The 24,122-nt window shown below is 38.9% G+C and overlaps 1 protein-coding gene across 1 annotated transcript in view; it reads left to right on the top strand.

Moving 5' to 3' along the window:
* Nucleotides 1-24,122, top strand: part of INSC (INSC spindle orientation adaptor protein) — a 94,413-nt gene that overhangs the window by 9,334 nt on the left and 60,957 nt on the right. Inside the window, exon 5 of the mRNA XM_089521099.1 lies at nt 4,375-4,500. Within this exon, the coding sequence (XP_089377225.1) occupies nt 4,375-4,500 (126 nt within the window). The remainder of the gene's footprint in view (nt 1-4,374; nt 4,501-24,122) is intronic.

The following is a 24,122-nucleotide window of genomic DNA, read 5'->3' as shown; positions in this document are numbered from 1 at the left end:
TCTCCAGCTCCCTGAGAATGCTACACAAAGTGGTGAACTGTGGTGAGGGGGATTACCACCCCCCCCAACTGGATAGAGTTACTTTCTGTGAGTGGAATCCTTCTGCCTATGGAAGGCAGATTCTGGATCCAACTCATGCTTCTATTGACTACCATAATAGATACAAGTACCTGTCTGGGGCTGAAATATAAACTTTTCTTGAAGGCATACCTAAAGCTTTTACATATATATTACAACTATTTTTTACCTTGATTAAAATCAGCCTAAAAAGAAATCACAGTCCATGGATGACTAAAGCAAGCCTTAATTGCAGTCCTTGTACCACTGTTCCCCATTAGTCCCTAACCAATATCCTTGGACAATTGAAAAAGTGGTTTGAAGATGGCAGACTGCATTTAGTTTTCATTCCAGAAAATCAATAGAATTTCATTCACTTTTCCTTTGGCTACTCTTATGCTAATGAAGGTTTCTAAGTTGCTTTAATGCTGTGCTATACAAATGAAACAAGAGAAAGGAATAATTTCATGAAGCTGGAAAACCTCTAAAGTTGAAGAATTCATGCCCACTTATCTGCAGATGGTTTTCACTAAACACAGTTCTGAAATTACTGTTGACCAGAATTTCTGCAGGGGTAAGCAAAATTAAATTCACACACATACACACATAGAGACATATAGCATGTCCCGTCTGCTGTTCAATAAAAAGGCTCCCTGAGTGATTATTAATAAGATATTTATGCCCCCAAGGCATGGCACAAAAGGAAAAGGAATTTGGAGGGAGAAAGAAAAGGCAACCTTGGTCAAGGAAAGGTGAAGCACCCAGCATCTTTTCCATTTTTGACTAATGTATTTGGCCAGGTTGGTCTACCCTTGCCTGATGTTCTTTCTATGAGTCAGGGTAGACCCAGTGGTCCTTGGTTTATGCTCAATGGATGAGGCCAGAGTCTCCAGTTCCAGTTCAAATGACTTGCACCTCTTGAACTGTCAGTTATTTCTACATGGGCCAGTTATTGTACTGGCAAGATGCTCCATTATATGCTGCTTTGTGAGTGGCATATTCTGGTCCTCATAGTGATGTGTATCAGTAACCTGGGTCAGTCATGTCAAGAAATGCAACATGGGATATGCAGTTATAGAAATAAAATATGTATGTGAGAAGCAAAATGACTAAGCATGTATAGACAGAGAAATCACACAGGTGTAAAAGGTGATCTAATTTGGAAGTCTTGGGAGCCAAGGACAAATTTTGGAATGAATATTGGCAACACCTGAGACTTGTTTCATGGACAAGATAATCAGATCATATTCATGGGTTGGATACAATACAATATACGTCATACGTGGGCACGCTATATATGGCTTTCAGCTTACGCTGAAAGCTGTGCTCTGGAAAAGACAACGGCGTGTACGCGAGCACCATTGTTTTCATTGGGGCTTGAGCATTCAGATGATTTCCCTTATGCGTGTGTGTGTGTCTGGAATGGAGCCCCTGCGTAAGGGAAGGGCGCACTGTACAGTAATGATTGCTATTCAGCTTCTAGGTATAAAGATTCTGTTATGGGGAAAAGGCAGTAAGACAAGGATGTTTTCTGTCAAAGCTACACAGATCATACAGGGTTGAATCAGGGTTGAAATCCAAGCCTAGTGGCAATCCTTAAGGATTTCATTCATTTTACACTGTTGTATTTCTTAGGCCCATATGTGGATCAAAGTGCAGTCATCCTTTGGATTTTACAATTCTCTGAATGTTGTGATGTAGTTCTTGGCTTCCAAATAAATCTAGATGTCTTGCAAATCTATATTTTGGATCAAACACATTTACCAGTGTGTACTTTCAGAGAAAATATGTTTAGAAATGTGCTTTTTGCACAAAAATATGAATTTAAATTGTAAAGTTATGGAAACAGGCCAGAACAAATGTATGAATAAACAGTTAAACACATGTGTAATTGACAAGGACATGGAGATTGATTTGTCCATCTCAGTTCTGTTGGAATCACTGAAAAATTATATTGAATGAAACTTTCTTCTTCAGATATGTTCTAAGCATAGCCATCATAATCATCATTATTTAATTAATTTATTTACATGCCACTAGAGTAGGACCAAGATGGTTCACAAAAGGAAATAAATTAAAATCTACAGTGCAATTTTAAAAACAATTAAAATAGTCACAATTAAAGCAATGTAACTTCATTTAAAAACATACAAAAGTTAAAAATAAATAAAACACACACCTCAGTAAAAAAAAAAGCCTCCTTGGCACAGTTAGATATTAAAAGCCTGCTTAAACAAAAAGTTTTTTCTTGCTAGCAAAAGGAAAGCAGGATGGTGGCCATCCTGATCTCTTATGGAGGGGTATTCCAAAGGGTGGGAGCAGCCACTGAGAAGTCTCTCTTTTGTGTCTTCACAAGCGAGCCTGTAATGGTGGCAGAAGTGAAAGAAAGCCTTTCCCTGAAGTTTTTAAAGATCTTGCAGGTCCATATGGAGAAATAGGGTCTTTCAGATATTCTGGAAGACTATTATGATGTAGCAATAAGGATACTTTTCTTTCAGATAATATTTGTGATAAGAGAAAGGAGTTATTATGGAACATCAATCATAACAACATGTGGGAAATATCACTGCTGTAACAGCTGGTTGAAATGGAACTTAAAATGGAGCAAAGAAAAACAGAACTGTCTCTGTCCCATGTACATGTTGAAAAACATTAAGTTGTCATGTCAGATCAAAATTAGCTACAGGTCTTTCTAGATCTCTTGCTTCCAGAGGTATTGAAATGGTGTTTTAAGAGCTCTAGGAGGTGGTCACTTTCTGATCAGTTCCTAAGTAGTGATGTTCAATTCATAACAGGTTGGTTCATTTCATCTTTTTGCCAGCAGTTGTGCTGACAGTGCCCACAGGTGCATGCTTCTTACCCTTATGGCTTTTTCTGCCCCCCTAGGCCACATCTGCACTGCAGAAACAATCCAGTTTGACACCACTTTAATTGTCACGGCACAGTGCTATGGAATATCGGGATTTTTAGTTTGCTGCAGCATCAGGGCTCTCTGGCAGAGAAGGCTAAATATCTCACCTAACTACAAATCCCCAAATTCCATAACATCAAACCATGGCCGTTAAAGTGGTGTCAAACTGGATTATTTCTGCAGTGCAGATGCAGTCCTAACTACTGAACTGCAAATTGATGACCTTAAACTGTTTATCTTTCATGCTGTCACTATATACAGAGGTAGAATGTACACATGCAGTGTTTTGTGACTTGATTCATATCAGCCTGCTTCTATGTCAGGTGGGCTGCTGAATGTCCTCCAGGATTTAATTTAAAAGATTTATCCATGGTGCTGAACTCTATCCCAAAATAGGTTCAGATCCCTGGATATGATTTTAAATTTCTGACTAAAATCCAGAGTGGATTCACTGTCTCAGTGACAAGGAAACCCCATCTATCACTGGGTATATTGTCTGCAACTGCTATTGGCTAGTGTGAACCAGCTCTTAAGAATGGTGAAAATATGTGTACCGATATGCCATGAGATGCTATTTCCAGTCTACTCAATGGATCGTAATAACTGGATAAAGAAATATTTTGACATGTAAAGGGAAAATATTACAGAAGCACATTGTTTGATTTAGAGTAACATACTCATACACCATATTTTTGGAAGAAATTATAACTCTGAAAGCGAACACTGTGGTCTATAGTGTGTGGATTATTTTATACCGTATGGATTATCCGATCACAACAGTATCAGAAATGCTACATTCGAAGCTTGTAATATTTAGGGACATATGCTAGTGTAAGTACACATGTTTCCAAGCACTAATTCAGGGCACCTAATGTATTTGACACAGACACTCAAGATGTAGATTTTATACCTCTTCCCATACTGTTCTAGCAAAGTGAAATAAGGAGAAATAATGATTAGAGAATTAGAAATTTGGGTGAATATGCAGAATTTGCCAAGGGGATGTCATTACTTTTACCTTATGTGCATTTTGTCTGTAAAACATTTTTTTTCATTTTAAAGAGAATGTTGTGATCTAGAAGTTGGAAATGCTAATGATGATTCACCATATGATCTCTAAATTTAAGATTAGTGTAGTAGTGTAGTAAAAGATTAGTGTAGTAAAAGATTAGTGTAGAAGGCAATAGTAAGTGGCTTCAGCACATCTCTCACTGAACTTAAAATGCCTCTTTGATCCTCACTTTATAAAAACTAATCGGCTTGCCTGACCAGTTAGTTGCCTCAACTTTACAATAATCAGTACTTAGAAGACATTACTACATGAACAATTGTCAGTCATGATATATGACTAGCAAGTAATACTGGACTGCAGAGTAATGGATTTGTTTGCTGAAACTTTCCAACAGGAAGGAGGGATTGTTGCTCTCTTTAAGATCTGCCGACAGGATTGCTTCAGAGGCCTATATCCTCAGACACTCAGGACCCTGGCATCCATATGTTGTGTGGAGGAAGGAATCCAACAACTGGAAAAGGTATTATCTCAGTCCTCTGTGAAAACAATATATTCTCCTTAGTAATTAGTTACTATTTGCTTCCCAGCAATAATCTCAGGAGATTATTTTTTTCTTTTTGTGGAATTTTAATCCCAACAACAGTTTTTCACAATTAATCGATCTTTGTTGAAGAGACCCTTATTGTGCATCTTAGAGGCTGGTACAAATTAAGGTTGAAAATATCATCTTCTGGAAATCAAGAGCAAAAGTCTACAATTATTTTAATGGCTGTGAACTGCACTTTCATTAAACTGCCATTCTGTGTCTATAGATTCTGATCACTGCCCAAATAGTAAGCACTCTGGCTGGGAAGGCTTATTTTACATTATAAATTTGTACTCCCCTTCTCCCTCTCCAAAATTAGAATTGCTCAAAGTATCTATAAAGAAATAAAAACATAAGAAATGCATTTGCAATGACAAAATCAGTGGTAATTGAAGGAACACTAAAGTAAACTTAGCAGAGGCAGATGCATGCTTGTTTAAGCAGGGAAATGATAGTGTCTTGAAGCAAAGAGTTCAAGAGCTTGGTAAAATTACTTTTGGTGGATTCTCACAGTTGTAATCCAAAAATGGTAACATTTCTACCCTCGATGGGATTCCACATGTGATGTGATGCTATTGAGAAAGCCCTCTCATGATTTGGCAGTAGCTGTGCTTTTGTAGGCAATGGCACACGGAACATCTGCTCCAGCACGTTCCCAGGAGAAGAGATGACCCTTCCAGTAGTCTTGGCCCCAATTTGGGCTTCAGAGGTAATAAATAGGATTGTTTTGGCAGAATCCTAAACAACAAAGCAAACCAGGCTGATTCAGACCAATTTGTTGATTGTCATCTCACTTGATCTCACTCTCTCTTTTTATTTCCAGATGTTTTCTTGAATAGCCTAGGCCTGATCTGCTGTTTGCCTTTCTTAATAATGTCTCTGTTAAATGACTCTATGTGTGCTTTCAGTAGCATAACCCAGTGATAATTTTATCGGTCTATATGTTGCTGAGCCCAACAATACAGCCTATAAGCCCTAGCCAGCATAGACAATAGTGAGGATTGCTGTGAACTAAGGTGGTCAACAGACTGCCCTGAAAGGGCGGCCTGTAGCCACCCGTTTTTATGCTGCAAGGAGGCCGCACTAACCAAATGGCACGGCTTCTATCAGGACTAAAAAACCTCCACTGAAAATGGGTTCTTTTTAGTCTGCATGCCAGGTGCCATTGGTGTGCCATTGGCGCACTCGTGAGCACTGATGATGCACGCACAGCACAGCGACGTTTGGATGCTGCACCATGCCTGTGTCATCATGACGGCCCCCATGTGGATGGGGCTGAGTCATGATGGTGGCTTTCCAGCAGTCTGTACTGGGCCTAAATGTAACAACATTTAGATGGTTACACAATACAATTCCCACTCCCAGTTTTTAACACCAGCTTCTTGTCTTCATTAACCAAGTCAGTAATGGACTGAATGAGAGCAAACAAATTGAAACTTAATACAGATAAGACAGAGGTGTCCCAGGTCAGTTGGAAGGCTAATCAGAAAATTCAGTCTTGATTTCATCCCTGAACCTGATGACCATGTCTTGGGGTTAGCCAAAAGTTTGCACAGTTAAAATGAGTGCACCTGCTTTTTGAAAAGCTAGATCTGGCCACAGTAACAAATGCCTATATTACTTCCTGATTGCTGAAACTTTCCAACAGGAAGGAGGGATTGTTGCTGTTAAAATTATAGACAGTTGAATAGGATATCATTCTATTGGGGCAGGTAAATAAATTAAAGTATGCCAGATGGAATTCATTGTCATCACTGAAAACACAATTTAAAAAGTAAATATTATTTAGAACCTTTTGAAAATTTATCAAGGGGGATACGACTATTAATAAGGGGACTTATTTTTATTATTTGTTTTATTTATTCTACTTATTTCATTTATATTTCATTTTTCTCCTGGATGGTGTTCAAGGTGGCTTACAGCATAAATTTAAACTGAACCATTAAAAAAGAATGAAGTATAAATAGTACATTCAATTAAAACACTATTTTAAAAACATTAAAATTTAAAACAAAACACTTAAAATACACAATACGTATTAAAACAGCACACTCAGTTACACATAACTCCACTCTGGTAAGTCAAGGGAGAAGATCTATTTAATCAGGAAGATTACCAGCAAAAAGATAACAGCAGATCAGTCTCCCTCGGGAAACAGTTCCAATGCCTAGGAGCAGCCAACAAGAAGGCTCTCTCCCGTGTCCTCAACAATTGAGCCTTGGGGGGTGGTGGAAGAGAGGGAAAGCCCTCTCTGAAGATCATAAGACTCAAGCAGGTTCATATGGGGTGATATGGGGTGATATGGGCTTTCAAATAGTATGGACTTAAGCCATACAGGGCTTTATAAGTCAAAACCAGCACTTTGAATCATGCTCAGAAATGGACTGGTAGCAAGTGAAGCAGTTTCAGCAAGGTTCCCTGTTGCCTATAAATATATTCCTTATAACCAGCTCCAGTTAGCAGTCTAGCTGCAGCATGAACCTGCTGAAGTTTCCAAAGAGTTTTCAAAGGCAGCCTCATGTAGATACACTTATTACAGTAATCCAAGCCATTAAACAGTGTAAGGAAGGGAAATCACCAGGACTTGATGGCTTTACCATAATCTATTATACAGTGCGCCCGGGTTATACATGGGCGTGCTTTACGCGGTCTTGAGTGTATGCGGTCAAACTGCGGAGCATGTGCAGGGCGCAAGGGGCGGCGTGTCCCATTCAAATGAATGGAAGTGTGCGCCCGTGTCGCCCTGCGTGCTGCCGCGCCACCGCACACAGGGCCCATTGTTTCCAATGGGGCTCGAGCAGAGGCGGAATTCGCCTTACGTGGTGGGGTCCGGAATGGATCCCTCGCGTAAGGCAAGGGTGGACCGTAAAACCTTTGGTGAGGAATTGAGTGAACCAATGCAATTAGTGATGAATTAAGGTATAGAGGGGATATTACCAAAAACACAGAAAGAAGCAGAAATTGTATTAATCCCCAAAGAGTATAAAGACTAATTGGATGTGAGAAATTACTGACCCATCTCTCTCCTGAACACAGACTACAAGATATTTGTGATAGTCTTGGCAAATAGGTTGAAAACGTATTTAGGAAAATTAATAGATGAAGATCAAAGTGGATACTTACCTCAATGACAAATGAGAGAAAATATTAGGTTTATTTTGAATGCATTAGAATATTATGAACAACATAATGGGAAAAAAGCAGGGTTAGAATCATAGAATCATAGAGTTGGAAGAGACTACAAGGGCCATCCAGTTCAACCCCCTGCCATGCAGGAAATCTCAATCAAAGCATCCCCGACAGATGGCCATCCAACCTGTGCTTGAAGACCTTTAAGGAAGGAGATTCCATTACACTCTGAGGGAATGTGTTCCACTGTAGAACAGCCCTTAATGTCAGGAAGTTCCTCCTAATGTTGAGGTGGAATCTCTTTTCCTGTAGCTTACATCCATTGCTCCGGGTCCTAGTCTCTGGAGCAGCAGAAAACAAGTTAGCTCCCTCCTCAATATGACATCCCTTCAAATATTTAAACAGGGCTATCATATCACTTCTTAAAATTTCTCTTCTCCAGGCTAAACATCTCCAGCTCCCTAAGTTGTTCCTCATGGGGCATTCATTGTTTGTGGGGATATCTCCACTTTTCCATTTTCCACTTTTGTATGAATGTCATCCTAGCTGTGGTTAACATATAGAAGATTGTCTTTCCAAATTCATTTTCTACATAATCCTCCATAATTCCTAATAAAAATAATTCTGATTTTAGTAGCAGTTTGATATTCAAAATATTTTCTATAATTTATTTTATATCCCTCCAATATTTTTTAGCTTGTGGGCGCATCCACCAACAGTGATAGAAATTCCCCTTCTCTTTCCGACATTTCCAACATTTGTTTTCTTTTAATTTGTAGATTATGAAGCAATGGAGATGGACAGAGTAGCCTGCTTAGTATGACAGAACTCTCCAAAAAGACATAATAATGATTGGATAGTAGTAAAAAAATTTTTGAGTGCAAATGGGGCAAAGTAATAACAATAAACCTAACATAATGAAGCAACTTCAATTTTGTAGAGAGAGTTAAAATCAACTAATATAATGAGGTTAAAAAGGATGGAAAGGGAGTATTGACAGAGGAAAGACTGGAAATAGGGGAAGTTCTCCATGAAAAAAGGATGAAAGATGAAACCCACGGAAATTAGGATTTAAAAAGTAAAAGGGAAGACAGAAAAATACCAACAGATAGGAAGTGTGTGAATGACAGGGGATAAATGGGAGTATATGGCATAAGATATCGATGAGAGGAGTAAAGAATGATTGGGAAAGGTATAAGGAAAGGAAAGTAAGTGATAGAGGGTTAGTGTAGGTGATAGAAGGTAAGGGTAGCTTGGATAAGAAAGGGATGGAAGGAAGTTGTGGAGGATGATGATGAGATGGAGGAGGAGTAAGATAGGAGAAAGAAGATGAAGGAGAAATAGAAAGGATTGGAGAGAGTAAGAGGGGTAAAAGGAATTGATGATAAAAGATGGAATTTGGAAAGAAATGATTAGTAGAGTGAATAGAAGTAGGAAGAAGAAGTAAGGAAGAAGAAAGAGTGTGGGGAAGGAATAAGAGGTGATGCATGTCTTATGTAAGGGTGTATTCGATTATATTTACTGTTTGTAATGTATGTTATTTTTAATGTACTGTTTGTTTGTAAGGTATGTTGTTTTTGTTTGGTTGTGTGATGGTTTTAAACAATAAAATTAATTAATTTTTTTTTAAAAATTGTATTGGGAAAGTATAATAAGAGTATTAAGACAAGAAGTATTTCATTCAATTGTCTCCAAGTTTGTTCAGTGAGTTTATGTAGAAATGTGTATGCCCCAAACAAATAAAATTCACTGAAATATGGAAAAGCTCAAGTAAAATTAAGTCTTTTGCCTCTCATCTCTGCAAAATGTCATGTTTTGAGGCCATGAGGTGGAACATAAGGGTGCCAGTTTTGAGACAATTGTGCCAGGTTTGAGACAAATATAATCAATGAACATTAAGAAGAGGCTTTCAGCAATGTACTGCACAAGCTAATTTTAACTCTCAGTGATAGATGCTTGACTAACTTTCATGATAAACATGGAAATGTTACCACCTATGAACTAGATTGCTCATAGGTCCCCTTTCTTCTCTCAGAAGTGCATTTTTAAACTTAGGAAAATGAGTACCATTACCAGTCACACAACCTCATCCATTGTATTTTCATAAAACACATTTTGCATATTTGAGTAATATGGCTCTTCAGCTTAATGATAAAATATGTCATTTCTGCTTAAAATGATGTGCCTCATATTTTAATGCCTAGAATGAATGGGAAAAAGAAAAGAAAAGGATAGAACATCGTTCTGTTGCAGAAGTGAGATCTGTTGGCCAATTATGGAGAAAATTTTCCACATTTTGATTGAGTTAGGAGTTGATTTAAAGAGCTCTGCAGTCTTCTTTTCTGCACTACATTTACAGTGAATTTCAGATTGCAACATTTTAAAAAGAAAATAGTGTGCAAAATCTTCTTGGTCAGAATTTCTGTAGAAAAGCCAAATAGTAAAACTTGCATTGCTGCAGCGTTCTGTGGTATGGAGAAATAGGATGCTTGAGGTGCTTAGGTGAGCTCTGCTGAGGGTTGGATATGTCTATCAGTTTTGCTCCGTTCTGGTAGTCAAGGTCTGCTGTCTCAGCCTAGGATTTTCACTGCCCTGTCCCATATTTGTCCCTTTTCACTTGCTGCCCCTCACTCCTGGAATCTCATTCCCCCACGAACATGGGTCATCGCTTCTTTAACCAGTTTCAAAACTGAGTTGAAGACCATCATTTTCAGAGAAGCGTTCCCAAGCATTACATGATTATTATTTGTTATTTGACGTTCTTAATTTGTTGCCTGTTTTACTTTATTGAACCCTTTCCTGTATTGTTATTTATTATTTATATGTATTATGCTATTATTTCTTAGATTGTACACCATGGGCAGATTTATTTTATCTATTTTATTGTTTGTATGTGCAGCACTGTGTAAATCTACAGTGCTATATAAATAAAGCATAATATAATAATAATAATGATTACTAGAAATGTAACTTTTTACCCAACTTGTCTTAATTCAGTGAGTAATCATTGCAGCCAAGTGGGTATAGGGTTGTAGCCAAGTGTCAACTGAATATGGAAGGATTTTAATAAATGCAAATTTAAATACTCACAGTAGCTTAAATGGCTAACTATTCTTCCCTTTTGTTCAAATAACATAAATCAGAGACAAGTTTTTTTCCCCTTCTGGGTGATTTTGTTTTCCACATTTTACCACAGTGATGGGGAAAAAACCCTAGTGTCTTTTGCCAAACTGAAACGTTGTCATTGGCATCACCATCATATTCCTGACCTCATTCAATCTCCAAATAGAAAATGAGAACTTAATCTTTTGTCCTTTTATATTTTTTCTAAACAAGGAAACTCCTTTTTGGAGCAGAAAAATATAGGGAAGCCATCCCTTCTTTTGTTCTTTTTACCTCCCCCTTTCTTTCACATATGTATGCACACAAGCCTGTCATTTGCATCTGTGGTGTGCCAAATGTACTGAATAACTCTCTTCATGTGGCATTTTAAAGACAAAATGGGTTTTTTTTCTTATTGGTCAACCAGAGTGTAATTATCAAACCGTACTCCTGCTGACCTAGTGTCATGATTCCAGTGCAGGCAGACCTAAGAAACACACAACAAAGTGACTGGAGGTGAACATGCAACAACTTTATAGTTACAACTGTGTAGTGCGCAATGAGGCAGTGCACTGATTTTACTGTGAGAGGGTGACAGCCGAGGAACCCATGTGTGTACACCACCACTTTGTGGGTTCCCTATCACTCCAAAGTGATGCTTTACACCCCAAAGATAATCACCTGTCCCCCAAAACTGGAATATTTTCCATGCCATTCCCCCACAATTGTGATAAAATTATGGCCATGAAAAAGAGAAAGTGATTCAGTAGGAAGGCACTTCATGCTTGAATGCTGGGAGGGGACTTGGGGCTGAAAATATATACTTCTCCATTGGACCTGAGATGAGCCTGAGCTTCAACATCAGATGCTTGAGGAGCCCTGCCTCCCTTGGCTTCCAGTTGGCCATCCTTTCCCAGACTGCAAAATGGTGTACAGGTTCCTGAGAACAGGGCCACTGTGCCAGGAGGCTAACATGATAGGTGTCTGCCACCCCACACTATCCTATAAATAGTCTTCAGGAGAGTGTAGTGCTCTGGCTTTTAAGACAGATTAGGGTCAAACTGAAGAAGATACAGAGTGCAGCTCTGTATCCATCTGTTCTGCCCATCTATTGTTTCACTCTAAAGTAAATTCTTTAATGCATGGAACTAGATAAGGATCACTGTGCATGGAGAAAGAAAACTCAATCTTTTGCTTCCCAAATGCTTTATACTCCAGATTCCCCTATTTCGAAGTAAAGGAAGAAATGTGACAATTGATATAGTGGGGAAGGACTTGTTTTAGTGGGGAGAAGCTAGGGACAGAAAATGTTAAAAGTTTCCTCCTTGGGTAAGATGGTTCCAATCTGGATAAGGGCCCTTACTTTACAGTGAAATGTCAATGCAGAAGTATATACTACATATGGTACATGAAGTGTAATTGACCTTTACTATCTGTTTCTAGACCCAATTTAAGTTGAGGCATTAATGTAGAGGTGGTAAATGTGTAGCCCTTCAGATGTTGGTCTTCAACACCCAGCATCCTTAGCCAGCTTAGACAATAGTGAGGGATGCTGAGACATGCAGTCCAAGAACATTTGGAAAGCTGGATCATTCCCACTATTGCCTAAATAACTTGGGATCAGCTTACTCAAATGACTGCCTTCATTGGTTTATATGTACTTGAAAATCTTCTTATTGGGATCCTGTCCAGATGCTCCACCCCCAAGTGAATTGAGGGTGGTAGCTACTAGTGAGATGGCCCTTGCACTTGGCTCTGGAATAGTCTTCACAGAGAGGTTTTCATTGCATCTTTCTTATCCTAATTCTTTCCTCATCCAGACCTTTTAAAAACAACCTGAAATTGTCGTGTTTTTTAAAAAAAACATTTCAAAGACTGAACTGCAAAATGACCTAATTTTTGTCCTGCTTTCAACTACCGCTTAATAAAAAGAATCAACTTTTTATTAAGCTGTAGTTTACTATTTTTGTTAAATAGTTTATCTTAATATTGTATTATGTTGAAGGGTAGCCATAGACATACAATATGAAAATAAGTGGCAAATTTTTAGATTAATAATTTGCACTGTTGGTCCTGATTTATAATTATTGAAGATCATTGCTCCCATTTTTTTTAAAAAAGTGAGAACATTACAAATAATGGTAAAAAGAGACTTTATGGTCATTTTGCTGACTCACAAGAGTGCCTTTCTTTTCTTCTTCCATGCTGCTATTCATCAAGTTTCTGGAGCATCTCAGTCTGATCATCAGACTTTGACAACACAGTTGCTCACAGTTTCCTTTGTTCAGTGTGTTACATAGGTCATACTGCTAATGGAAAGTCAGGCTGATAGTCCCCAAATGACCAAATTATGTGGCGTTTAATGTGGGAGGATGATTCCTAAAATTGCTATCTCTTCTGAACTAAGTCTGTTGAAGAACTGTTTGGGCAAAATTAGAAAGGAGTGCAATTGTTATGTTGGAATCATGCAGTTCTCAATTTGTTACAGGGCTGAAAGTCCAGGCATTCCTCACTGTTTTTTATGATGGTTTGGCTGATGAGGATTGCAGTTTAACAGCATCTGGACAGCCACATGATCCCGATCCCTGATTTATCGAATGCCACCTCCCAAAGGCTTCTTAAATTAATTAGCAGTGAAAAATGTGCTGTATATGGCAGATAGCGATGTGATTTAATTTAGTTTATGGCCAGGGTGTTCATATATGCGTTTACACTCCTGCAAGCATTTTGTCATAGTGTGTGTAGCTTTCAAAATCTTACTTGGAAAGGAGCCAAAGTTAATGATAACAATTTTCAGTAGGGAATACAAAAAATGATCTTATGGGACTGAATAAATTTACATAGAATCAGAGAATTTGAAAGAGCTTCAAGGACCATAGAGTCCAGCTGTGCCATGCAGGAATACAGAGCTAAAGCAGACCTGAGAGATAATTTAATAATTTAATATTTTTTTAATTTATATACCGCTATTCCAAAGATCATAGCGGTGAACAGCAAATAAGCTAATTAGCAAGTAAGCTAATTTGCTCCCAACAGTCTGGGTACTCATTTTAGCAACCTTGGAAGGATGCAAGCCTGAGTCGAGCTTGGGCCCTGTAACAGTTACTTTGTCTAGCCCAACTTTTTACAAGCTTGTTTGCAAGAATGTCATGGGAAATTTTGTCAAAGGCCTTACTGAAATCAAGATATACTATATCCTTCATCTACCAAGTTGGTAATTTTATCATAAAGAGAGATTAGATTTGTCTGGCATGACTTGTTTCTCTGAAACCCATGTTGACTTTTTGTGATTATGGCATTACTTTCTAGATATTCACAGAATCTCTGTTCAATGTTCTGCTCTAGAATCTTTCCTGGTATTGATGTCAGACTAACTAGATGATAATTGTTGGGATCCTCTTTTTTCCCCTTTTTGAAGATGGGGACAAGGTTTGCCCTCCTCCAGTCTACTGGGACTTCCCCTGTTCTCCAGAAATTCTCAAATATTATTGCCAATGGCTCCGATATTACATTTGCCAGTTCTTTTAATACCCTTGGATGTAGTTCATCTGATCCTGGAGACTTATATTCATTTAGATTAACCAGGTATGCCTGTACTATCTCCTTACTTATTCTGTACTGAAATTCCCCTAATCTGTCCTCTGCTCCTTTATCCTCAGGTTGAGCACCCTTTGCCTTTTCTGAGAAGACTGAGGCAAAGAAGGTGTTGAGTAATTCTGCCTTTTTTCTGTCCCCTGTTAGCATTTTGCCATTTTCTCCACATAGTGGCCCTACCACTTCCTTCTTCCTTTCATTGGTACTTTATGGTAATTCTTTGTATTTTATAGCATAGATTAATTTTTGTCCTATGCTAAATATTTTGCTTTCTATAATTGTGATGAGCATTAGATTTATGTCTAGAAATCCATTTTGTAGGCATGTTAATAGTTCGTTGTGAATGAGAAATAGCTTACAGTCACCTGATGATGCTTTGTATTTTATTTAGGGATTTATAGGATGGATAAAGTAGATGCAACAATCAGGTTTGACAAATGGTCCACAATCAGCATCTGAGAAATCAGCTCCAATGTGACTAATGATAACTTTGTTTTATTATAGCTCAGGGAAACCCACCTGGCAAGCAGACTGACTTTTCTGAGGTGAAAGGAAAAGCTTGCTCAGCTTTTAAACTCAGGACAGTGTTTAATGAAAATCAATAATGGATTTACAGCAGCAGCAAGATTCACTCCCCACTTCTGCAGACTGTGATGGGAACTGAAAGAGATCTATATAAGGACAATAAAGAAAATAAATCAATATTTAGAAATTCTTGTATTTTTTTAATCTACAGGCTGAAGACACAACAACACAATATTTCTCAGTTTCCATCACTTCTTTATATTAATTAATTGAAATATTTATAACCTTGAGGACATCTAAGGAGGCTAACAATAATCAAAAGAAAGGAATAACTGAGAGGGGAGGAGGAGGCCAGCATCCATGGTGGATGAGGTTATATAAATAAACATAGGAGAACAATTTAAGAAACATATCAATAAATATCAGTATAACAATATCACAACCTTCCTCAAATAAATATGCATTCAGTCTCAAAAATCTTGTTAATTTTTGGGAATAGGAATAACCTCATGATGGATGAGGTTATATAAATAAACATAGGCCTGTTACAGACGGGCATAAAGTATGGCCTGGGTCTGTATTAGGGTTAGAAAGGGGCATCCCTTCCGGATGCCCTTAACCCTAATACGGACCCAGTCCATACAAAATGGCGGGGCCCATTCCACATGGGGGCCGCCATCTTTACGTAGCGGATGTGCTGCATCTGCACGTCGCGTGGCGCATATGACGCTGCGAGTGTGCCATTGGCGCCTTGCGGCGTCATATCCACGTCATGGAAAGAAGTGCCATTTTGGGGCTTCTTTTTGCTCTGCGAGGGAGCCTCGCGGTTTGGCTGCTGCGGCTCCCTCACAGAGCAACCGGCAGCGGCGCGAGACTGCCCGTTTTGGGTGGTCTGTAATGTGCCATAGGAGAACAATAAAAAACCCATATCAATAAATATCAGTATAAAAATATTACAACCTTCCTCAAATAAATATTCATTCAGTCTCAAAAATCTTGTTAATATTTGGGAATAGGAATAGCTACTCCCATATTTTGGGACAGCAACCCCCATATTTTGGACTACAATTCACAGAATCTCCCAGGGATTGCAGAACTTGTGGTCCAAAAAGTAACACTTTCAGCTTCTGCCCCCACATATCTATGATGAGTTAAAATTAACATGTCTCCCTATAAATCATACCCATAACCTAAAAAATACTGTCATCATCAGTGCTGAAAGACACCTACTTTTCATGTCTGGGTTCTCCACTGCATGTGAGGTGGTGGACAGGGCTACATCTTCACAATTTCTGCCTGTTGCTGTTTGTTTGTTTTTTTTTAACTGCAAAAAATCAGTGTTAAATTATGGAGACCTATGAATGAAAGACCTCCAAGACACCCTCTCATGATCAACCTGTTTGGGCCCTGCAAATTTAGGGCTGTGACTTCCTTGATTGAGTCTATCCATTGGCAATGCAGTCTTCTTTTCCTCCTCCTTCTCACTTTACCAAGTATTAATAATCTTTTCTAAAGAGTCATGACATATATTCAAATTACAATAGTTTGAGTTTGACACATTCTGTTGCTGACCTGCATTGTACCTATTTGCATTGTCCACATCTTGCCATTAAAATGAGGACTCCAAATGCAGGGTTCTGAATATTTTGAAGAGTGGCCTATGCATGTAGAAAGGTACACATCTTGTAGACATGTGACAGATCGCATATATTGTGGAATAGGGTCTGGCATGCATAAAATGACTGCAGTAGGTGTATATGCAAAGCTGCCCTGTTGGGTTAAATACTAGAATGGGTTAAATGGCTACTAGATGTGTACATACTAGTTTAACATAAATAAACTGATGGACAGGTCTTATTTACACTTATGAATCTGTGCCTTGCACATTAGAAGCATCCACCAATACCAGTCAGTGTCTTTCAAGGGCTGATTAAAATAGTTTATAAAAAAGCTAGATCAGTTAGCATAAAATCTACTTGCTGAAGTTGGAGCCAAACACACTACTATAATAAAGCAGACTTGCTGACATGGTAGCTTTGTCTCTCACAACAAACCATATTGCTGACTTTATGATCATCAGAAAAATCTTGGGACACAGTGGTAACAGTCTAAATCTGAATGTTCAGTTCAACATATTGCTTCTCTTCCTTTGATTATATGGCAAAGTGTCTTCTTATGTTATGGTTCAGTGTAAATTATACTTGTCTTCCTGTAGATATCTAGTCATTGGTGCTTTCCCAGAGGCTTCTAGTGGCTAGAGCATCTCTGGCTGCTTTTTCATTACCCATAGATTGCTCTGAAAAACTTATTCTAACTAGACGTATTCTTAAAGGGCACCTGAGGGAAAAACAGAGGCTTTTTTTAGTGCCTGCCATTGCCAAATTAGGAAGGCTCCAAAATATTTGGGGAGCATTAGTCCCTTTCTAATTTATTTTCTAATGATTTGCCTGCACTTTCAAAGCAGCTAATTCCTTAAAAATGATTGGGGGGGGGGGGTTCTTCTAAACAATGGCCACATGAACTAGACAACACCCCTTTTTTTCAGGACTGATAGACAAGTTTGTTTGGACCACAGCTCACAATGAACCACATCTTATACAGCCAGAAGCATTTGCCTCAGTACACAGGTCAAGTGTTGCTTTTAGACCACAGTTTAGTCAGCTTCTTGTTTCTACCGTTGTGGTACAATAATTGAAAGTAGTGAAAGGAGACTTCAATCCCTGTATCCATACACCTATGATATCCAGTTGGATATGGTATTGCACAGCACACACTATACATCACTCTCTTGGAAGATAGTTTGGAAGTGCCATCTGGTGCAGTACACAGGTGCTTACATGAAGGGGAGTGGTGGTGGTTAGGTGCCTGGTTTGCATAGCTCCTATTTTGCTAGTTAGCAGTGCATTTCCAAGCCCAATTTAAAATGATGTTGGCCTTAAAAGACTTAAATCAGCGGTTCTTAACTTGGGATCCATGCACCACCACTGAATCCATGAAAAGATTTCAGGAAGTCCATGAATGAGAAACAAATTACATCTTTATTTTCACTAAGCACTTTAAGTGAAATTTAGTATTTCCTTCAATTATGAATGTAGGCAATAAACCACAATGGTACCATTAGTGGTACCTGTGACTTTGTCACCTATAAAAAAATCACAAATCTGTTAATATCATATTACAATTGTTGCAGATATCTCAAAATCTTCTTTAAAGTGATAAGGGGTTCATAGGCTTCACCAGACTGCTATTGCACAATAAAAGTTACGGATTCCTGCCTAAAATGTTCTGAAGGACTTCTGCCACCCATATTGGTCAGCCTTTTACTTTATGCTCAATCAGGATAGCTCTTTTGATTTGCCTACAGTTATGGAAGACCTTTTTCATTGGTATCTGTGGTGGCTGGAGGTTTCCAAGCCAGGTCAGTGTGCCATTAATATACTCTCGGGTTTATTCCAAGTTTTGAAGGAGCCATTCTTGGTGCAAACTGTATTATGCAAATCATTTTAACATCTTAGGCCCAAAACACATGGCACAAAGGAAGCGGCTTCCAGCTAATTTTAGGTCTGGTGTTTAGATGATTCATGCCCCCAAAGCAGCTGGAAGCTTCCTGATGCCACCAAAAGGAGTCTGAGTCCACAGCAAAAAGGACTTGGTTTAAACCAAATCCTGGCCAGCACAGCTTGGGACCTGCAGCAGTGGTTTGCTTTGGGAACAGACCATGTGGTCACCGCTGTCCTGGCTTGATTGCAGCCAGAGCGGCCAAAGGCCGCTCCTTCTTGGCCATCTGCTTTACCCCTATGATAGCTTTTTAAAAGTCTGCCTGTATTTATTTACAGTGTTTAATTATGGCTTCTCAGCCTGCCAGGGATTCTTAGCCATGTATAACAGAGAAAAACACTATTTAAAATGTTAAATATAAACAGATAAAACAGACAAGAATATTATTTTTTAAAAACACAAAAATAAATTCTGTGTGTGTGTGTGTGCGCATGTGCGTGTGTATTATACATGCATACATACATACATGATATGATAGACCTGTTTAAGTATTTGAAGGTGTCGTAATGAGGATGGAGCAAGTGTGCTTTCTGCTGCTCCATAGAATAGGACCCAGAACAATGGATGCAAGTTACAGGAAAAGAGATTTCACCTAAATATTAGAAGAAACTTCCTGACATTGAGAGCTGTTCAACAGCTGAACAAACTTCCTTGGAGTGTAGTGGAGTCTCCTTCTTTGGAGATTTTTAAACAGAGGCTGGGTGGCCATCTGTTGGGGATGCTTTGATGTTGAGTTCCTGCATGGCAGGGGGTTGGACGTGGTGGCCCTTGTGGTCTCCTCTGTGATTCTATCATAATTCTGAAGACTTTAAGGATCTAAAGAACATTTACAACTTCTCTCTTACTTTACAAGAAAGCATGTCTTGATACATAAAAAGCAGCTCAGATTAAAAAATGGCCAACTGTTACAAGCTTTTTTTTTTACCATTTTGCAAGATTAGAATGAACAAGCTCTTCTTTCATTAGCATCAGCAGCAATACCAAAAACAAAATTTTAGCAAATTTTGTGCAAGAATGTATTTGCAGAAAACCATCAGCAGTTGTTGTTTTTCAGCTATCGTTGTTATTGCTGTACGACTTCAAGTCATTTCTAACTTATGGTGAGCCTAAGGCAAACATATCATAAAATCATAGAATCATAGAATCGTAGAGTTGGAAGAGACCACAAGGGCCGTCCAGTCCAACCCCATTCTGCCATGCAGGAAATCCAAATCAAAGCATCCCTGACAGATGGCCATCCAGCCTCTGCTAAAATACCTCCAAAGAAGGAGACTCCACTACACTCTGAGGGAGTTTGTTCCAATGATGAACAGCCCTTACTGTCAGGAAGTTCTTCCTAATGTTGAGATGGAATCTCTTTTCCTGCAGCTTGGATCCATTGTTCCTGGTCCTGTTGTCTGGAGCAGCAGAAAACAAGCTTGTTCCCTCCTCAATGTGACACTCCTTCAAATATTTAAACAGGGCTATCATATCACCTCTTAATCTTCTTTTCTCCAGGCTAAACATTCGTAGCTCCCTGAGTCATTCCTCATAGGGCATGGTTTCCACACCTTTCACCATTTTAGTCGCCCTCCTCTGGACACGCTCCAGTTTTTCAATGTCCTTTTTGAATTGTGGTGCCCAGAACTGGACACAATATTCCAGGTGGGGCCTGACCAGAGCAGAATACAGTGGCACTATTACTTCTCTTGATTTAGACACTATACTTTTATTGATGCAGCCTAAAATCGCATTGGCCTTTTTAGCTGCCGCATCGCACTGTTCATTCATGTTCAACTTGTGGTCTACTTGGACTCCTAGATCCCTTTCACATGTAGTCTCATTCAGCCAGGTGTCCCCCATCCTATATCTGTCCTTTTTATTTTTCTGCCCTAAATGCAGTACCTTGCATTTCTTCCTGTTGTATTTCATTTTGTTAGCTTTGGCCCAGCTTTCAAGTCTATTCAGGTCATTTTGAATTTTGATCCTGTCCTCTGGAGTATTAGCTATTCCTCCTAATTTGGTGTCATCTGCAAATTTGATAAGTATGCTCCCAATTCTGTCATCCAGGTCATTGATAAAGATGTTGAACAACACTGGGCCCAGGATAGACCCCTGTGGGACCCCACTGGTCATTTCTCTCCAGGATGAAAAGGTGCCATGGTTGAGCACCCTTTGCATTCAGCTGGTCAACCAGTTACAAATCCATGTAACAGTTACTTTGTCTAGCCCACATTTTACAAGATTGTTTGCAAGAATGTCATGGGAAACCTTGTCAAAGGCCTTACTGAAATCAAGATATCTATATCCACAGCATTCCCTTCATCTACCAAGCTAGTAATTTTATCAAAGAAAGAGATCAGATTTGTCTGGCATGACTTGTTTCTCTGAAGCCCATGTTGAGTTTTTGTGATTATGGAATTGCCTTCCAAATGTTCACAGACTCTCTGCTTAATGATCTGCTCCAGAATCTTTCCTGATATTGATGTCAGACTAACTGGACAATAATTGTTGGAATCCCCTTTTTTCTCCTTTTTGAAGATGGGGGCAACGTTTGCCCTCCTCCAGTCTGCTGGGACTTCTCCTGTTCTCCAGGAGTTTTCAAACATTATTGCCAATGGCTCCGATATTACATTTGCCAGTTCTTTTAATACCCTTGGATTTAGTTCATCTGGTCCTGGAGACTTAAATTCATTTAAATTAACAAGGTATTCTTCTACTATCTCTTTACTTATTCTGTACTGAAATTCCCCTGATCAGTCTTCTGCTCCATTATCCTCAGGTTGAGCACCCTTTTCCTTTTCTGAGAAGACTGAGGCAAAGAAGGTGTTGAGTAATTCTGCCTTTTCTCTGTCTTCTGTTAGCATTTTGCCATCTTCTCCACGCATGGGGGTTTATTGCCAAGATTTGTTCGGGGTGGTGAGGTTGGCAATTCCTTCCTGTAGGTTGAGAAAGTGTGATTTGGTCAAGGTCACCCAGTGGGTTTCCATGGCCAAGCAGAGATTTGAAGCCTGGTCACCTGACGTCTTAGTCCAACTCTCAAACCACTACCGCACACTGACAGTATTTACAGTGCAGTATTTACACCAATGTAAGTAATACTTACAATCTCATAACTTTTGGGATTCACCTTTATGTTCATTATTGACTAAATGTTACCCCAAAGATCTACCTTTTAAGGCAAGCTGCACCCCTGCTGAATTCTGAGGCACTGCAGATTAGAGTATTAGGAAATGAGGTCTGGACCACTTTCTCAGTTGTGGGATTTGTTGAGAGAAATAGTTGTGGCCTGTCTCAAGTAGTTGTAGCTTGTCTCAGTGTACCCTGCAATTTGGAGAGTGCTGTAGTTGTCAATTCCCAATATCCCAATCTACAGCACAAAGGAAACTCTTTGGTTGGGGCACCATCTTGCTTATGAGGTAAGGTGTGTGTGTTTTGGTACAGGCTAGCTTTGGCAGATGTGCCTACAATGACAGAGCTTTGTTGTCATAGCTATGACAGCTGTGGCTGTCAATGCAGAATCTTTTTGTCTATATGTGCTTTCTTACAGTTTCCAGTATATATATATATATATATATATATATATATATATATATATATATTTGCCTTTGCCATCATCTCAGGCTAGGATAGTTTAACTTACCCAAGATCACCTAGTGGGATTTCATGGCTGAGAGCAGATTTGAACACAGGTCACCAGAGTTATAGTCCCATGCACAAACCAATACACAATGCTGGCTCCACCCAGGATCTTGGCCATTGTATTTTGAGCAAAAACACTGTATTTTGCACTACACAGATTTGGTGCAGAAAACACCCCTTTCAACAGTTTTCATAAGAAAGATCTCCCAAAATGTGAAAAACCATTAACAAATCTGCAAAAAACCCGCTTGTAATATCATTAAGCTAGGAGAGACATCTTTGAAATGTGTCATTTTTATGCATTAAAGGTGTGTCCCTATAATGAAGAACCATTTATTCTGTTCTTTTTTCTGTAATTATATTTTATTTAAACTTTTAAAGATTTTTTGCTTTTATTATTAGTAGATTTTAGTATTATTTGGAATGAAAGTTGTTTTTATGAGTATTTTTTATTAATGCTGGTTATTTGGATGTGTATTGTTGGATTGGATTTTATCATGATACCTTTCTTGAGTTAGTTTTGTTCTAAAAGGTTGTCTAATAGGGATGTAGCTACAGGGGGCTGGTGCCAAAATGGGAGGATTGTCCCTGAAATAAGTACTTTGAGCTCTAAAATGAAATTTTCGTTTGCTCCCCAAATTTATAACATTGCAAAGAGTAATGGTTCATTCCAAGAACCTTTCTATATCCTGTGCTTTCATTCATTTCATAATTTTGTCACGCCTTTTGTTTGGATGGCTAAACTTTTTTTCTAAACACTCAGCTGAAGTTTTGAGTTACTGCGGTGCTAGGAATTTGGGGGCTGAAAGAAAATTTCACTTTGAAGGGAGATGAATTCTCCCTTGGGGTTATATGCCTTCATCCTCCTCATAGCTACATAGTCTCTTATCTAGCTTGGCTAGATGAGAATAAGTATGCATGTTTCACATTCAGTCAAGGGGATATTTTTAAAGTCATCCAAAATGGCTCCAGAGATTGTGTGCCAGGATTTGGAGCAACTGCTAACAGGATTAAAGCTCTTGGTGAAGCTCCATATGCATTTTCCTCTTGCCTGCTGATTCTTCCAAATGGAGGTAAAAATGAAAGCTAAATTCTGAAAAGGAAATCTCCACAATAAATTTGAGGATGCCATTATGATTTTTTATAGGAACAGTTTCTATTCTAAAAATTATTTTTTGATAGCTGGACATGTGAACAATAGGCCTTAGAATGGTGACTGAGGCTGTAGTAGAAAAAAACCACCTACTTAGCATACTGGCTGTTGTCTCTATCAATTATTTTGTGTAGCATCCAAAAGTACAGTATATGGTTGTGTAACAGTGACATCCAGTGGATATGAGGGCTATAACAGTTGTTTGCAATATTTAGAATGACACTCTGCCATGTAGAGCACACTGCAGTTTCCCTGCCACCTATTTTGTGAGGCTGTGCTAACAATAGAAGACTGGATTTCTGGTGGTAGCAGGGGATTATGTGTTTAACACTTCCTATGCCACTAAAGCTGAACATCCACTATGACTGCTGAGGCGCCAAAGGACGGGAACACAGCAGCATAATTTAGACTATGTCAGACTATTTATCCATCTAAACCACTATTGTCTGGGGTTTTCTTGGCAAAATTTCTTTGTGTTTGTGCGCGTGTGTGTGTCTATGTGCCTTTACCTTCCTCTCAGGCTGAGAGAGTGTGCCTTGGCTGAGGCCACCAAGTGGGTTTCGATGGCTGAATGGGGATTTGAACCTTGTTCTCCAGAGAGATAGTCCAACCCTTAAACTACTACACCATGCTGGATCACTCATTCTTAATACCTGATTATTATTTTTAAAATTTAAGATGTAAGGTATTAAATCTGAAGCCTTCTGCATATACTACAGCATTGAGCCAAGGCTTCCTTTGCCGTTCTTTCTGGAAAAATTTGGAAGAACTGGAATGACAATTGTTCCTTTTTGCTCCCTGTCATGCCTTAAAAGTTGTTAAGGTGGAGTGTTGCAAATGTAGACTGAGGTAAGGAAAGAATTCACATTCTACC

The sequence above is a fragment of the Sceloporus occidentalis genome, unplaced genomic scaffold (genome assembly GCF_023333645.1).
Source record: "Sceloporus occidentalis isolate IW3139 unplaced genomic scaffold, rSceOcc1.0.p SCAF_4, whole genome shotgun sequence".
NCBI lineage: Eukaryota > Metazoa > Chordata > Lepidosauria > Squamata > Phrynosomatidae > Sceloporus > Sceloporus occidentalis.
This window is presented reverse-complemented; position numbering and strand designations above follow the sequence as displayed.